This window comes from Melanotaenia boesemani, chromosome 14 (genome assembly GCF_017639745.1).
Source record: "Melanotaenia boesemani isolate fMelBoe1 chromosome 14, fMelBoe1.pri, whole genome shotgun sequence".
NCBI classification, from domain to species: Eukaryota; Metazoa; Chordata; class Actinopteri; order Atheriniformes; family Melanotaeniidae; genus Melanotaenia; species Melanotaenia boesemani.
Genome location: NC_055695.1, coordinates 31781736 through 31799344, shown reverse-complemented (window position 1 = coordinate 31799344; position 17609 = coordinate 31781736). Strand labels below are relative to the sequence as shown.

General features: G+C 40.1%; 1 protein-coding gene across 2 annotated transcripts in view; it reads left to right on the top strand.

Moving 5' to 3' along the window:
- The first annotated feature begins 260 nt into the window (after nt 1-260).
- The window catches only part of tgfbr3 (transforming growth factor, beta receptor III), an 89570-nt gene continuing 72221 nt past the window's right edge, over nt 261-17609 (top strand). For both annotated transcript variants that reach the window (XM_042005599.1, XM_042005598.1), the window contains exons 1-2: nt 261-487; nt 4292-4450. In XM_042005599.1, the coding sequence (XP_041861533.1) occupies nt 4390-4450 (61 nt within the window). In that variant the 5' untranslated portion in view covers nt 261-487; nt 4292-4389. The remainder of the gene's footprint in view (nt 488-4291; nt 4451-17609) is intronic.

Sequence of the window (17609 nt, the reverse complement as noted above, 5' to 3'; positions counted from 1 at the left end):
CTGCAGCAGCTGTGTGATGCTGTCATGTTGATATGGAGAAAACCTCTGAGGAAGGTTATCACCACCTTGAAACAGCTGAAACATGCCTTACATGTTGGCATAAGTACTTAAAATAAGTTGGTGGGTAGGAATAATTCATTAGAAGATTCCTTCGGCTCTCCTGGTGGGAGCTCGCGCTCCACCTCGGGGCGATCCACAGCAGCCCCTCTCGCGCATAGCTTGTCTCCTCCCTCTAAGCCCCGCCCCTCCTTGAAGCCCTCAGTCAGTAAAAAAGGCAGATAAACGTTAGTAAACGGTGTTAAGTGGGGGTGGAGGCCGCTCGTCTTCACTTTTGTGAGCACGTCAGCCTTGTGTTTAGTAGCTTTCACCCCGTTAAAGCGACGGTGTGCACGTGTCAGCGAGACAACAGGGACGTTAGATATTTACATCAAGCGGAGCGACTTCAACTTCACTCAAGTTTACTGGGACTTTTTCTGAAGACTGCATGGTACGTCCGCTCGGACCGTTTAACTTTACACTTTTTCTAAACACCTTGTTTATTCCGAACATTGTTAAATCACAAATCGTCTGTCAGTAATGTTAAAAACCCGTTTCCTAAGCTAAGCGCGAACCAAGCCGAACATCAGTGTCATGAGTCCGCTGGCATGCAGCTTCCTCCCCGCGCTACAGCCTGCCATCTCCCAGCACGTCTGGCTCATCACACTTGGTGCTAGTTTTGGTCCTTGGTTAGATGGAAAAGAGGGTAAATTTAAAAAAGGAAACAGGCAGACTGAGTGTGAATCTCGTTCAGAGAGCAGCAGTTACAGTAAGTGTGGGTCTACTTTCTCCTGTGAGGCGCTGCTGGCAGGATGTGAGGATGTGCACGCGCTGCTATGAAGTTAAACGTGACTGACAGAAACAACATGGTGCAATATGAAAGATAAAACCTTAAAACGGTCTTTATATGCCTGTATGGAGAGAGAAATGCCGGTGAGGGATTCAGGATGCGGCCCTTTGGTACAAACTCATCATATTTTGGGCTGTTAGTTAAACTCACAACTTTTAGCTCTGAATGTTTAGAAGTTTGATGTTTGCTTAAACGCGCAGCTGAGGAACTCGTTTGGACTGAATTTATAATTTTGTCTACTAGAAAACAATTTCTTGCCTTGTGGTTGATCCAGGGATATCTATTGTCTTCTGTTTTAATTCCAGGTCGAAACTCAAGTTGATTTTTATTTTATTTTATTTATTTTTTGGACAGGATCATTAGTTTAATCAGTAATCCAGAGGTGCAGCTGGAGCTGGCCTGCACACACACAGGAGCAGAAAATCCCATTTAATTTCACACATCAGGCGTTTTTTTTAAAATTTTTTTTAAGAACTGAACCAGTTTATTTGTTCCTGAATATTACCAGCTGATGTTGGTCTGTCCCAGAACATTCCTGTTGTTGTAAATATACCCTCAGCAGGACCGACGTCCAGGTCTCTGCAGCACTTGTTGCAGCAGGGATCATCTGAGCTGATGGTGGGGAAATATTTATTCATATCTTAAATTAGATCCAGAAATTGTATTTTTCTGCGGCACCTAGACAACTTTATATTACTTTTATAAATTTTCTACAAACCACTTCTGGCCTTTTTAAGAGTTTATTTTTCTCTTTTTAATTAATTAATTAATTAATTAATTAATTAATTTGTATTTATGCATTCTCATTGTACTTATTCTTATATTATTATTTTTTCCCCTGCATTTATTTAGATTTTATATAATTGTAAATCCTGTGACAGGCTGGTGACCTGTCCAGGTATACCTGTCTCTCACCTGTTTAAATGCTGGGATGGGCTCCAGCTTCCCCTCCACCCTGAATTGGATTAAGCAGTACAGAAAATGAATGAATGAAAGACTATAAATAAATTCAGGTGTTAAAATTAATGTTTTTAAATAATGATTTATAAAGTGTATTAATATCAAATGACTTAAAAACCAATATGCTGTATTAGATGGACACATCTTTATTCTCATGTGTTGTGGCTTTGTGATCAGGGGAACACGGTAAATACAGTCTGGTCTTAGTGAGACATAACTACAGTGAATACACAGATCTAAGCCAGGGCTTTAACACTGAAGCCACCACAAGTATGTAGTTTGGTTTCAGTGGTGTGCAGTGCGTTCAGTCAGCGCTCTGCATGTCGTGATGGACTTTCCAGATCTTCTTTGGAAGAAAAAGCTCCTCAGCTTAAGATGGTCACGGTTGAGAAGAAATCACATGGGGTGATTTTCAGTTGTTGCCTCAACAAAAGCAGCACCGCATCCGTGAGCTTCAGAGTAAAACTCTCAAACCAAAACAGGCTTAAAAAGTCTCCTGATATGAGCGGCAGCAGAAGAGAAAACTTTTGTTTGTCGTGCTTTTCCTCTAAATGGGTCTTTTCCTCTCAGTAGTTATTGCAACACAGCTTACTTTTGTTTAGTCAGTGAGGAGATGAAGCTCAAGGAGGAGCAGCATAAATCAAACAGTCAAGCTAATGTGTAATATTTGTCAAGATCTTCCAAAATGACTTCCTAGCAATGCAGTGAAAGGCCTTTTGTCCTCTGCAGGCTGTTAGCTCTGCAGAGTGATGCACCTAGAAGCACTTCGTGCATCACTTCCCCTGCACGCTCTATGGTTCACCACGAGTCACATAGATGCACATCTGCTTCTTCCACGCAGCTCTCGTTCTCGTCTGAGCCGCTGCCTCTGAACAGGGTGATTCCTGTTACAGCACTTTCACCACAAGCTTGAGACGTTTGATGTAAGTAACAGTTACAGTTTTGCTGCCATGAAGGATTCAGAGAAGTGGTTTGCACGACTTTTTCTGTGGACCACATCTTTTTAGGAAAATGGTTTTGCTGTGGCTGCAGGACTTTCCTAAGAACAATCCGGAATAAGACTAAATTATTAGTAAAGAACAAGACTATTACTTCACTATTTGGATAATTTTCTTTAAAACTTGTGGTACAAAAGACAACAGTTTACCTGCTATTAGTATTATTCCCCTTTTGTTCCCTATCGGCATGCGGTGCGTTGATTCAGCCCTGCTCCTCATCACACACACAAACACACACTTTCTCCTTTGGCCCGTCAGCTACATGCACATACACTAAATCAATGCATGATCATGCATGGGCGGAGAGCCTATCGGATAAGATTTGTTGCAAATTTAGCTTTTTATTGCTATATTTAAGGAATCTTTCAGGGCTTTTAGCTGATATTTTTCTTCTAAAAAGCCTTGTGGAATACTCTGTACTGTGCCTCTTGTTTGTATTTATTTTTTCCAGACATAAAACTGGCTCTTTGGGTCCCTCTGCTCACTTTAATGAAGCAAACCTGCTTCAAATTTAGCATCATGCTTATTGCATTATTTATGAAGTCTAAAACAGTTAATGAAGTGTATCAGTTATTTGCATCCTCTCCATCCACCTCAGCTATCTGACCATCTGCTTCATGTGAAGTGCCATGAAATAATTTAGGGTGATCTATTTATTGACCAGAGGGACGAGATGTTGGTGCACAGCTGGTGCAGTCTGACCTAAAGGGACAGAGTTTTAGCACATCTGCTTTAAGTTCTGCAGAGCCTGGCCATCATTTAATCAATGATAATGAATCACTGACTTTCATACATTTACTTTCTCGCTTAGATAACTCAGTCCAAAAATAAACGTAAATCTGAATTGGTTTTCTTTTTAAAACCTCTAAATCTTCCCCAGTAACCAGTTAAATGTGAAAGACCTGTTGATCATTTTACACACAAAGTGCAGTTTTTGTCTTAAATGCTGTTTCTTGTTGCTTCTGGTTTTCTATCATCGGTTGAGAGAAACGGTCGTTTGGAAAGCTTTATTTGTAATCGCTGTGATGTTTAGGGTTAGCTTGCTGAAGTTAATATGGTTTATGCTGATTAATTTTATGTTTCTGAGCTGTTTACTCAAGACCCCGCCGGGGAGCTGCTGTGTTTCCTCACTTTCTAAACGAAACCGTGTTAATTATCTGTGTCATATTCCAGTGGTTTTTACACCCACCAGCCCCTCTGCACTCTTAACACTCTAACAGCTACCGGCTTGTAAAGGTGTGTGCGGCGTGGTCCTTTTTAAAGCAGCACGACCCCCCAGTTAACCTCCCCAAATAAACCCCCTCGTCTGCAAACCCCTGTTCCTCTTGTCTCTCCCCATCACTCCCACAGCTTAAATTAAGCAGAGCCCAGTTCCTCACTGCTGTTCCAAGCTCAGATTTAACCTCCTTCTTCTGGTTGACGTCTTATATTTGTGTTCACTTTGCAGCTGGAGCTTGAAGGTAACTTCCTGTAGACCCATTTACAGAGAGGGGAAAACAGCCAGTTCACCCACCTTCATCATACTGGAAGCTGCAGGATAATAACATGGCTGCAAGATCTCCCATTCCTCTGATGCTTCTTGCAACGTGTTGTCTGACGTCTGCAGGTAAGATTAGCTCACATTAATTGTTATACGAGTAAGATGTTTGTTTTCTTCCATGCAAATAACAGAACTGATCAGAGCCAGAAGAAGCACATGTCAGCAAAGAACCAGGCTGTGTCGTGCTGCGCTGCGTTGTCAGGCAATCATATTTTTACCCATGTGATGGGATTTTCCACTCTTTCTCCCAGTATGCCTTTCAAGACAGTGCATGTCAGAGTCGTGAGTAAGGGAGATTTACATTCAGGAAAGTGCTGACAAGTTCAATCTGAGAATAAAAACATCCAGGAGGCCTGCATGTTTCTGTCAGAGTGGCTGGAACGAGATGCTTCTAACTGTGAAACAACCTCAGACCCTGCATGATGTCACACACCGTATCAGCCTTATCTGCCTGATGAAAAATGATGGATGTGCATGACCATTTTCATGCTCATATTCTTAAATATAACAGCTCTTATAGTTGATGATTTGTAGACGTCTGTTACCTCTTGTCAGTCTTAATAGAGAAGACAGGCTTGCCTTCAATGGACAGCTATTATTGACCCTTGTCTAGTGTAGAAGTAGTGTGAGACACTTCTTCTGGGGACCCTCGTGGTCAAAAATGTACATGCATAAACCTAAATATTCTTTTCTGCTTTTTTTTAATAAACTGCTTTACTCTTAAACAACTTCAGACCTGCGCAAAACCACCAAGCATTCAACAATATTGAGACTTTTCACCCTTTAAATGCCAGTTTATGTACTTTAATTATTGATTATTAATTAAAAAATACAACACATGAATTATTTTTTAAATGATAAAGATTAGGGGGCGTGTCTCTGGTTGTGATCAGAGTCTTGAATACGTCAAAGATTAGCAGCAAAATTTATCTGATTGCATTAGTATGTTTTTGTAGTGTCAGATACTTCCTCTGGGAACCCTCATGAACGGCCCACTGACTTCCATTAAAACTACATATTTTGATCTCTGTCATTCCAGTTTAAAAGCATTCATTCTTAAATGTCAGAACTTTATTTGGAAGAAAAGTAGTCATTTTTGACATTTTTACTGGTCTCCACCAAATTTAACTGGTTTCCCATTTTAGACAAAACTGGAAATTCTGCTGTTTCCACCAGTTGGAGCCGTGCGGCTACATGGGGGGCGCTAAGAGTGTGTGTGTGAAAACTATTTTTTTACTATTAAAGTGCTGATCAGATATTGATAAGGAAATTTATTCAGAGACACACAAAAAATTTTTGGTAGTTTTTATTTTTATAAAACTAAAATGTATTTTTTAAAAATATTGTATGTTTAATATTTATTATTCTTATTTATCCATTTTTTATTTTTTTCAAGTAATTATCATTTGCCGACTTTCTAAGAAAGTTGTTTAACGTAGCCAGATGTGGTCGTACCATAATTAGCATATTCCTGACGTAGCATCTGCTCCGTTCCATCCCTTCACATCTGTTTTTTCCTCTGTGCTCACATGTGCTGTATTTTAATTCAGAGAAAGTCAATTAAAAAGTCTCTTTTTTAACTTATTTTTCTTTTTGTTTCCAGAGGGGGAAAAAGTCTGAGTTCAAAATGTCCAATTAAAACTTAAGAACTGAAAGAACTGAGAAGGCTCTGCTCTGCGCTGATTAAAGCCTGATTGTGTAATAACTGCTTCATCCGATAAAACCACATTCACTTCAGTTAAAGACGTTGTTTGTACTTTATTTCAGCGAGATTTTACTTGTATGATGATCGCTCAGTTAGAAACTGCAAAATGTTTAAACTGTTTTCTCTAAATAATAGACGTCTGTCAGCTGTTGTTCTGACGATGGAAAAGCCGACCTGCTACTTCTGAGTTATAGACCGGACTGACCCGTGTAAAACTACTGGATCTTGTCCATGTTGGGGAATATTGGGAGATGCTCTTCTCTATAACGAAACCAAGGTTTGTCCTTAAAGAGAAAAAAGGTGCCCGGGGGTCTGAAAAGTGGATAAAAGAGGTGCCGATGATGGTATAAAAACACTCGTCATTAGATTCTATCTTCTTGCGAGTGTGAACTTCAGTACCAAGTTTTATGTCACTTAGATGTTTAACGTTCATCCAGTTGGTTCCTGAATAATCTTCCAGGTTCTCTGAAAATATTCCCAGTAATTGTTGAGCCGTTGCTGTGGGACCAACTAGAAGTCCAGCTCCAGCATATCAGCATCTCCAGCAGGCTGTTGGGAAACCTTTCCCATAGTTGTTGAGTCATTTCACTCAAACTCATGTGATCCTCATTGCTCATCCCAAATTCAAAGCCATTTTAGAGAAGTCAGGTCCAGAAGAGAGGATTAGGTTGTCAGGGTTCATGTTCTTGGGAGCTGGAGAAGTTTACCAAACTTGCTCTGAAAATGCTTCCTTTAACCAAAATGCCAGGATATTTAGGATTTTCATCCCGTCTTGAGCAACGCTGTCTGTATTGTTGATGTTTTGTTTCTGGTGAGTGGTGGCTGCTGTGATCATATCTTTAGCAGCTAGTGGGTGGAGTTGTAAATGTTTGTGGAGTCAGCTACCAGATGCAGTTTGAGTGCTTGTCTCTGCTGTAGTGGCCACATTAGCTACAAATCCTGCTGTGGTTTTCTATGCTTGGTAACCTGAGCATAATGTTACGCTTACAGACCCATGTCTAATGCTCAGCCCTACACTTTGGTTACAGTTTTGTATACACCATGTGGAGAACCTAAAGCAGGCTTCTCTTTTCTGATTTCCATATTGGATGATGTCCTTTTTACTAAGATTACTTTCACATGGTTTTGGAATCTTTTAGCTTCAGGCTGCATGTTGTTTTCCTTCGGGAGTACAGGAGTAATTACCAGGAAGACGGCATGTTACATAACAAGTCTTCCAAAAACTGGTGGTTAGTATTTTTCATACTTTCAGTCTCCCTGCCGCCATTGGTTATTATTTTAAAAGCTCTTCTCTATTCTCTGGAGATTTGAATGGCACTCCAGAGAGCTGACTTTTACTCAGACAAAAGCAGTGTGCAGAGTTTGGGCTCTGGGTAGAGCAAACATAATTTCTCCCACAATGCCAGGATCTTGAACACAATGAAGTCCTGCATGAAGTTTTCCTCTGAATTCTTCCTCAGATGGCGGGATGTATTGTTATACTGTGTCACAAGGGACAGATATTTACAGTGAGCCAACCAAGTGCCCTTTCCTCCAGAGCGCCACAGCAGCGAGACCGCCAGCAATAATAATGATTTACTCACTTAAGTTTCTGATGTTCTATATGTTTACCAATTAGTTCAGTCTGGAACAGCTGCAGACCAGATTTTAATCGAAATGGGACAACGTGTGATGTTGAAAGTGAGACGTTTTATTATTTAATGAAAAATATGAGCTCATTTTGGATTTGATGGTGGTGGTGGTTGTGTTGCGTCCCAGCATTGACGAAGCCTTTCCAGATCTGCAAGTTGCATGTTTGCAGATAAGTTGGAGCAGCAGATTGCTCGTGTTGCCGCCTCCAGTGACAACTTTAGCTGAATCATTGTTTGGTCCATGTGCAACCTTTTAAAACCAAAACATCTCCAAAGAACAGATAAGGCTCCATTTTCTGTATCATTAAGTTTAAGCGAATAAGTAAAATTGATTTATTAAGTGCTTTTCACAGACAGTCGCAAAGCGCTGTGTCTAAAAACAGTAAAAGATAAAACTGTCACAGCCAATAAAAGATAAAATGGGGGACAAAAATTAAAGGGGTAGTTAAAAAGGAAATCAGTAAAATTCTCAAAACAGTTTTTAACTGCTTTTGAAAAGGTTAATTTGCTACAGCTTCACTTTCTGAACTCCAGAAACGCAGCTCGGCTTCAAATACTTTTAAGTGATTCCACACGTCTTTCAACGCCATTACAATTTGACATTTCTAATCAAATGATTGAATCCCACTAATTATGCTTACATCAAATCAAACATCAACAAACAGTAAAATTTGCTAGTTTCGTTTCATCTTCCTGAAGCTTTTGTGATTTTCAGTGTGACAAACATGGGGGACGCATGCGGAACTCATATGTTAAGGTTGTTTCCTTCATTTCGCTGTCGCACCAACAGCAAAATTTGTAGTGAGTTGCAGACTCACTGTTTGACGGCTGAATGGTCCACTCACCCTCCACACCACGTGGTTTGGGACGGCTCTTAATATGGCGGAGCCTCTGTGGGAACTCTCAAACGGAGAGTTAGGCTGTGTCCGAATGTCCAGCCTACTCCTTAACCCCTTCTTCACTACATAGCACACTAAATAGTAGGGATGCACGATATATCGGCATTAATATCGGTATCGGCCGATGTTAGTCATTTTTTAACATATCGGTATCGGTCTGATAAGCAAAACTGGGCCGTATAATTGCTGATTGTGTAAGTGTGTCGGAAGGTTTGGCCATGCAGCCATGTTTGGACATGTGACAGCGATGCAGCACAGCATTGTGGGATGTAACTGAAGCAAGAAGCAATTTCAGCTGTGTGGTAATTTTTACAGTGTAGAAAGAAGGTACTCGAAAAGCAGTATGCAATATCTGCAAAGTCGAAGTAATGCGAGGAGGATGCCGTGTGAACTCGTTCAGCACCACAAATTTGATATGTCATCCGAAAAACTGCCATCCAGAACTTCACAAACAATGGTGGGAAGCTAACACCCCTAATGTTTGCCTTATTTTCACTTTGTACAGAATTTGATAATCTTAAACCTTTTATAACAAAATATATATCGACATCGGTAAATATCGGTTATCAGCCATAACAACAATATTAATATCGGATATCGGTATCGGCCAAAATTTTCATATCGGTGCATCCCTACTAAATAGTGACTCATTCTGTTGGCGAGTCGGACACGAAGCTGCCTATTTTTTCCTCGCCGCAAACCACGTGACTACCGTGTCACCACGGCAACCACAACCCGCGTCAAGATGTCATTCCAAATCCAATCCAAAGTTGTTTGTAAATATTTTTATTTTTATTCCTTACGTTTTATTCTTTGTTTGCTTATAGGTAATTTCGCACAGCTAAATTTTTTCGCCTCCTTGCGCCATGTTGAGCTTCTGCCCGCAATTCATTGTGGTCTATATTGACCATCTAGTGACCATCGATGCTCCCTACTTTTTATTTATGCATTGTGGGTAATTTTAAGTGCCCTACTTTTTTCTCTCTGGACATTCGGACACTCCGACAAAATGGCGTGACCCCTACACAGGGCACTATGCAGGGAGTAGGGGGGACATTCGGACACAGCCTTAGTGTTAAGGGGGCAGTTCGGGATTAAGCCCTCCTCTGCTGGTTTAGTGGTGCAGCAGTGAAAAAGGTCCTCCCTCCAACTCCCTCCGTTGTTTAGGTTATTTCAATAACAAAGAAACAGATTTCCGTATGACCCAGTGTACTGCCCACCACTACAGGAGGACACAGTGTCCATGATTTCCAAATAAAGTAATCATTTCCATTTATCTGAATACAGAGCAACTTTTTCAATGACCATTTTGCCCCAGAGGTTCTGGATCCTGTTCACATCTGGCTGCTTCTTTGCATGATGGAGCTTTAACCTGTATTTGTGGATTCAGGGTGAACTGTGTTCACAGACAGTGGTTTCTGGAAGTTTTCCTGAGTCCATGCAGTGATTTCCAGTAGAGAATCATGTCTGCTTTAAATGCAGTGCTGCCTGAGATCACCAGCATCCAGTCTTATTTTTAACCGTGTCCCAAGTACACAGAGATTCCTTCAGTTTGTCAGTCTTTTGACAGTGTTATGGCCTGTAGATGATTAAATATGATTAAAGTTAAGCTCATCTTTACTGCTGAGAGACTCTGCCTCTTTAAGGTGTTCTTTTTATACCCAGTCTTGGTATTGACCTGTTGATTATTTACTTCACTGGTAGCAACTTGTTCTTCCAACAGTTTCTTTTACTTTTCCAGCCGTTTGTGGCCCCTCCCAACATTTTTGAGACATGTAGCTGCCATCAGAAGCAAAGTGAGCCCACGTCTCTTTTTCTGTTAATGAAATCTTTTTTATGAGGTTTGCAAATCATTTAAATTGTGGTTGTAAATTATAAGCTATATTAAGTTATTTTTGTTCATAACATGGTTGAAAAAACTTTTTATCAATTTCTGGCAAAGTTAACCTTTTGTTAATGTATCATATCACCATCACATCAGACTCAGCTTCTCTCTTTCCTTTAATGATAGATTTATTAACTTGCAGCATCTGTGTAAACACTCACATCTGCTTTTAAACAAGTCAGGAGAGCTCTTATGTAATGTTTAGATTAGTCTGCAATGAGTCCTCTCTCAGCGTAATGCAACCCAGGATCTGAGCCTCTCGTAACTCTAAAAAGTCAGACGTTGTGCACCTTGACATCTATATTTCAATTCTTTGCATTTTTGCTGTCTTTAGCTTTTTTTTCACAGAGTTACCATTTTGTGGTTGCCTCTCTTTAGCTCGCTATGACTATAATTTTGGGTGGGGATATATTGGACATTTGAGCTAAGTTTTTGGGGAGCCAAGCCAGATATTAATTTAAGGCACTTGCCAAAGACAGCTCCAGGAGGATGATGGTGGCTTACTGTAAAAAAAAAAAAAAAAAAGTTTACACACAGGGAGATGTGATAAACGACTACATTGTTAATGCTGATTTGTTCAGTGCAGGCTATCACATAAATTATATGAAGAATTCAGACTCAACTTTCAGCTTTCCAGTAAAGTAAACCAGTCCTTTCTGTCTGCATTTTTGTGTACTACTGGCAGACAAGTGTCACCTCCATGCCAGAAGAGATTGTAAAATTTTTTTTCCTTCCCCATTTTGAGCCGAAGGTTGTCTCTCTATCCACAATGCTTTCTATGGGTCAGCAAGAGTCAGGACTGCCAGAATGCATTGTGCAACCGCTGTAATATGAGAGGCGTTGGGATGTCAGGGGGAGGAGAGAGAGGATGGAGGCAGGCGTGGGTCGTCTGGTCCAAATCGACACACTCTGCACATGCACAACGTGCCAAACCGACAAAGTCCTTTCCAGCACGCTAAACCAGATGTTGCCCCGTGATTCATGCTGAGGAGCTGGAGCAGTGCAGCACAGAGGCAGTGCGCTGCTAGGCATAGCGGTCGGGATGTTTACATAGCAACGGGAGTCCTGACTGAGTCTAATTACAGGTCTGCTCTCCCCCATGGTGAAAGGCTTTATCTTAACAATGCTGTCAAGGAGGAGGCACTCGCTCTGGCCCAGTCTGCTCAGAGCTGTTGCTAACTGAAACCCGACATTACTACTTTAATTAATGGCAGTGTGTAAATTGAATTGTGGACTATTTACTTTGATTAACTCACTCCTACTTGCTTAGTCACTCTGTTGAATGCACCAACACACACACACTAGTACCACTGCGTAGAAAAGATACTTCATGTCTGTCATATCTTTCATCCTCCTGTTAAGAGGATGCTTGCGTAAATCCAAAGGAGTGAACCAAATCACGCCCTCTTCCCCCTTTCTCTCTCCCTCCATAGTTCCAGTAAGCAGAAGTGTAAATAATTTTGGTCAGAGGCAGTAATAGGAGACAGCTGCGGTGATAGTATGCTTTCCATTGTGTTTCACAGCTCTGTGGAAAAAACAGGAGGAAAAAACAGCAGTAAGACTAGAGAGAGTAGAAGTAGGAGGGTTGTGTGCAGTGACTTCATTGAAGAAACCAAGAAAAATAGAAAAAAAAAAAACTAAAAAACTGGGCTCTCCTTGTTTAGATGTCCCTCAGAATCAGGATTCCGTCTTTATCATGGTTTGGTTGCATGACTAAAAAAGTCCTGATAGTGGATGCTACCTAAAGCCATCCAGGTGGTGTCTTTCATCGGACGAGCCCCTCCTGAGGCCTCAGCTTCCTCACTCCACTTCCACCAGATGAGTCCTGCTCCAAGGCCATGTCCTGGTTTTGGAATAGTCTTTCGGAAAACACGAGTGCTTGTCCAAAAAATGGCAATAATTCCCTCTTACTCGCTGCAGATAACAAAGACACATGGTTGGAAATGCACGCATCTTTTTCCATTTGTTTTTCCAGAATTAGATTTCATCTATTAGGAAATAAAAAGAAGGAAGAAATAAAAAAGAGGAAATAAAAAGAGCAAATGGCAGCAGTGGTATACACTTTTAAACATGTCAACCCTTAAACCTCCACTAGGTCGCTGGCGTTCCCAAGCGCCATTGCTTTCATCATCATCAGTGTCTCAGGAGCGGTAGTGTGTGGCTTGTGGGGTAAACTGTGATGGATAGCTACCCTTTAGGTGATCTACGGAGGTTTTCCAGGCATTTATAAATGTAGTTTTATTTAGAGACTCTATCTGGTAAATCCACAATGATCCATGATAACAGCATTATTTATCACATTTCACCATAAAAACATCACTATCACTACTATGTTGCTAAGAGACCTCTATTTAGACCTGGACATGATGATGAAGCCACTTCCTGTCAGACTTTCCACCAATCAGAGAGCTTAGATTGACGGTAACGTCCAATCAGGAGCAGCCAAAGATCAACCAGTGAGCAGAAAGTTCTATGTGTGTGTGAAAAGAAGAAAAATAATGCTCCTCTATGGCTGGAATAAAGCCAAGAAGACGTTTCTGATGCACGGTGGCGCCACAAAGCAGCTGAGGTGGAGTTGGTTTAGTGAGGATAGCAGGTAAATAGTAGCAGGAATAACTGGAAATGAGGAAAAAGTGGAAACATGGAAATAGTTTTTGTTGTGTGTTTGTTTCAATAACAATATTTTTTGTCCTGAAAGCCAAGACTTGAGAGAACGATGAGATGAGAAAAGACTTGGTCACTGTTGATTTGTGTGTTATTTCTACAAAGTAATAAATTCTGTTCATTCATTTTACATCATTTTAGCCTCATAATCTGACAGCTGAGGCTTTCCTGAAAACACAATGTCTGGATGTTCACTGGGATTAAGAGTTGAGCTACTACATGCAGTTTTACAGGGGAAAACAGAAAAACAACAAAACAAACAAAAAAAAAACGGGCAGACTTAAGTAGTTTAAAATAGCTTGGGGTTTTAGGGGTTAAGTTGGCTGAAAGAAGGTCCATCTGTATCCTTTAACCTGACTTTACCTTTTTTTTTTTTTTTAACTTTGTGCACATATTCTATATTTATAATACATATATTATTAAAGTCTTCCTGGTTTATTTGTCTGGTGTCTGTTCTGACCAGCCTGTTATTCATCATGCTTTCTGTTTGTCAGCTGTCCAGTTAAAGAGGTCCTCCCAGCTCCTTTGTACATGTTGATACATGAGGCAGCGTGACATTTGACAAGTCATTCTTTTTCTTTCCCCTCCCATCATAAAGCTGAGGAAGCCCAGAGGAATGTGGCCTCTTCCAGTGTGTGTGAAAACGTCGTACTCCTTGGCCTTCCTCACCTCTCTGGCTCCTTCACACTGGGCTCGCTGACGAGCTCAAAGGCCCGGCATTGTTTCATACTTTACTTTCTGTTGATGGCACCCTGCTGATTCTGGTTAGCAAATCTTAGTAGTGATGTTTTTGTTTCGTAAGTTTCGTAAGAACAAGAGGTTTAATGGGCAAAAAGATTAATACCTTGACATATTTAAAGCTTGTGCTCATTACTAAGCAGCTTGGAAGTGATGAGATATTGCAAAAAAAAAAAAAAAAACTGTCTCCAAAGCCTGTCTTCCAGATTGACTCTTCATTACATCCACTAGTCGGATATTATTGAGTTTTTGCTGGCCAGATAATCCAGGAAAAATTAAACTGGGCTGATATCGTACAGGATAGGATAAATTACCCCCAGGTACAAGTCCCTGCTGCCCCTACTGGGCCTAAATCTTAAAGTTAAGACTCCTGTTGAACCCCCACCGAGCTGCTGCCAAATAACATGGCTTCTTTTTCTTCAGGTATCTATGACTGCTCAGAGAGATTTTTCCCAGAGAAGCAACTCCAGTCTTTTTTCCCCCCATTGATCAGAATATTATGCTTTTTTGTCTCAGTCTGTACTGGGTTGCACTTCTTCTGCTATCTCACTATTCACACGTATGACGTTGTTGTAACTCATTAGCATTTAGCATCAGAGGTGGGTAGAGTAGGCAAAAATTGTACTCAAGTAAGATTTGGGTTATTTCAAAATAACATTACTCAAGTAAAAGTAAAAAGTAGTCACTCAAAAGATACACTTAAGTCACATTAAAAACGTATTTGGTGAAAAGACTACTCAAATACCGAGTAACTGATTGATTTTTCTGGTTAATTTTCTATAAATGATGCTTTAGCAGACAGACAAAACTACAAAATTATGTGCAAATGTCAGCTGTCAGCCCAGATCACACCTGACAACAGGGCTCGGTGCTTGGCCCTCTTCACTTTTCACCATACACCTCCTAACGTGGTGCAGTCATTAGCTGTCATGGTTTCTCCTACCACTGCTATGCAGATGACACCCAGCTTTTCCTTTCCTTCCCACCTGACGACACAACCGTCTCAATGTGAATATCAGCATGCCTTGCTGATACCTCTGCATGGATGAAGGATCGCCACCTTCAACTAAATCTGCCCAAAACTGAGCTTATTGTCTGTCCAGCCAATCCTTCCTTACCTTCAAAATCAAAATTTTTTTTCACACCATAAATCATTTCAAAGTTGTCGGTACCTGCGGGGAGCCAGGGAAGGAATTTGAGGTACTTTTTCTTCAAAGGTGGTAATTAAGAAATTATAGTACATATTATCAACTATTTAGCTCCATTTTCTAAAGTTAACCTAATTAAACAATGATTTGTGTTGATTAATTGTTTAAATCTGAGGCCACAGTGACAAAACCATTGCAGTTGCCACATTCTTGTTCTTGGCGGAACAAATTTCAGAAACTTATGTTTATTATATATATGCTAACAATGCTACTTTAGATAAAGCAGCTAAAAATGGATTTGTTGGTTTTTCTAATCAGCCTCTGACATGCCTGAGTCAGTTGTTAGCTAAAGTAGCTAAAGCTAATTTATTCATCCATAGAAAATGTATAGCGGTCTGATTAGCTTATGTTAGTTAACACAGACTCATTTGTCCATAGAAAATGTATTATGGTTTGACAAGCTTATGGTAGCTAACACTAATTCATTCCTCAATAGAAAATGTATTATGGTCTGATATCATGGTCTGATTAGCTCGTGCACCATTTAATGAAATGTTTCCAACTCTAAAAGAGTTGACATGCTGTGAGGCTTCTTTTTAAGACTGGGATTCTGCAACCTATCAAGGCTAGCACACACCTAACCACAGTAAAAAAGGAATTCAGGTAAAGCTTACTGCAACATGCTTCCTCAAGTTAAACGTTGGGTTTTTGTAGATGAAACGTTGGTGTGTTGAGACAGACCTAGAAGAGACCATATTAATTTTCAATTTATTTAGGAGCAATGACCAGGCATATTAATAGACATTTTCACGTGAATAGATTGTAGCCAGTGGCTAATTAATATCTTTGGTCCTTAGGCAGGTAGATGGAACAGCAACATATATTAATACATGGATAATAACATATAAATTATACATCACATGGTTGCTTAATTATTCTAATCAAAATGTATCTAATTAAAACTGTTTTATATGTTTCTAAAGTTAACAGATCCAAGGGTAGTGACATATGATAGTTAACACAAAAAGGAAAACAACAATTATTGGTGTTACATGTGGTGGAGACATTGTTGGTAACTTAAAACTATTTTTGAGTTTTGAATAATTATTGCTTTCCCTGATGATTCCTGGTAATTTTTTCCAGGATTAGGCGCCTCTGATGATTTCACTGAATTTAGGTTTTTGTTTGGGAATATCACAGTACCCACTTGTTGTCCCGGAGATCCAGCTATGTTTTTTATGATGATAGATGCTTTATGGTGGGGGTGGAAGTTCGTTCAGTACTTTAGAAATGAGATGTGTCTAATAAAATTTGATAACTGTCAAGATGGGCAGTGTTTTTTTATTTTTTATGTCAGTTTGTTTTGTTTTTTTTATGAGAGACCTAATGGTGAACTGTAAATGTACCTCATTACTATCGATCTCTCTTACGTAATTTGGATGCTCCAAACCAGAAACGATGAATATTTATCTTTCTTAAGTGTGTTTGTAGTGTTATGTTTCTACTGAGGTCTCCACATCCACCGTGTTGTACTGGTGTGGTTAACTGATCCTGTGTCAGCTTGTAGTTCTCGGCTGGTTTTATCCATTCGCCTCTGCTTTAAGCCACTTCTTGTTTCGTGACTGTGCTGACAGCGTCTTTGGTCTTGATATTATGGGTCCAGACAGCACATGTCAGCACCCATCAGTAAAGACATTCAAAGGTAACACAGCCAGTAAAGTCTTTAGTCATATGCACACATGCTTGTTCTCTCCCAGCTGTCTCGCTTTACACAGTGGCTCCTATGTTCCTTTGGGAATTGGCCTTGTCATCCCTTTCTTCAAAGCCCCCTGATTTATGTCTGTATTTGGAAGAAGGGAGGAATGCAACAATTTTTGTGTTCTTTCATCTTTGGCTGCATTTGTTGCTTATAATTGGTTCAAATTTTTGATGTTTTCCCAACAGGTGCCTGCTAAATTTGTTAGGGCTAATAAATAATAACCCGAGTCACCGTTGCTTCTCTTTCTTCATTTGTTTAAATAAAGTTATTTAATGCTGTTTAAGTTAAGTCCTGGACTAACAAACTTACTTCCATTATCAATACCAGCACCAAGCTATTTGACAACATTTATACATTGTGATATTACTAAACTGTGAAGCTTGCACGTTTAGATATTTAGATTTTTTTGCATGATGTCAAATAATCGGGGATGGTCCACTCAGCCTCATATTCATACTGCAGAGTGTGTTGTTACCTGTGGTGTAAAAGAATAAAAAGCCCTGAAACATGCTAAGCCTGATGTCGATGTCATAGATTCAATGTAAAGTCACATTAATGGACTGAATACTCTTAGGCTGGGCTTACACCAGAAGACTTTTAAAAGATTTGCACAAGACTCTGAAAGACTATCAGCTCACATCTAGTTTCATCACCGCTTCTTGTTCGTCTTTTTTTTTTTTTTTTCCCCGTCCTTTTTTGCCGGTGGTCTGAATGTCGGGATTCCTGTTTCTGCCTTTGTCAGAGCTCATCTGTTGGTTGTTGATCGTGTTTCGTCACTGTGGCTTGCGATAATATC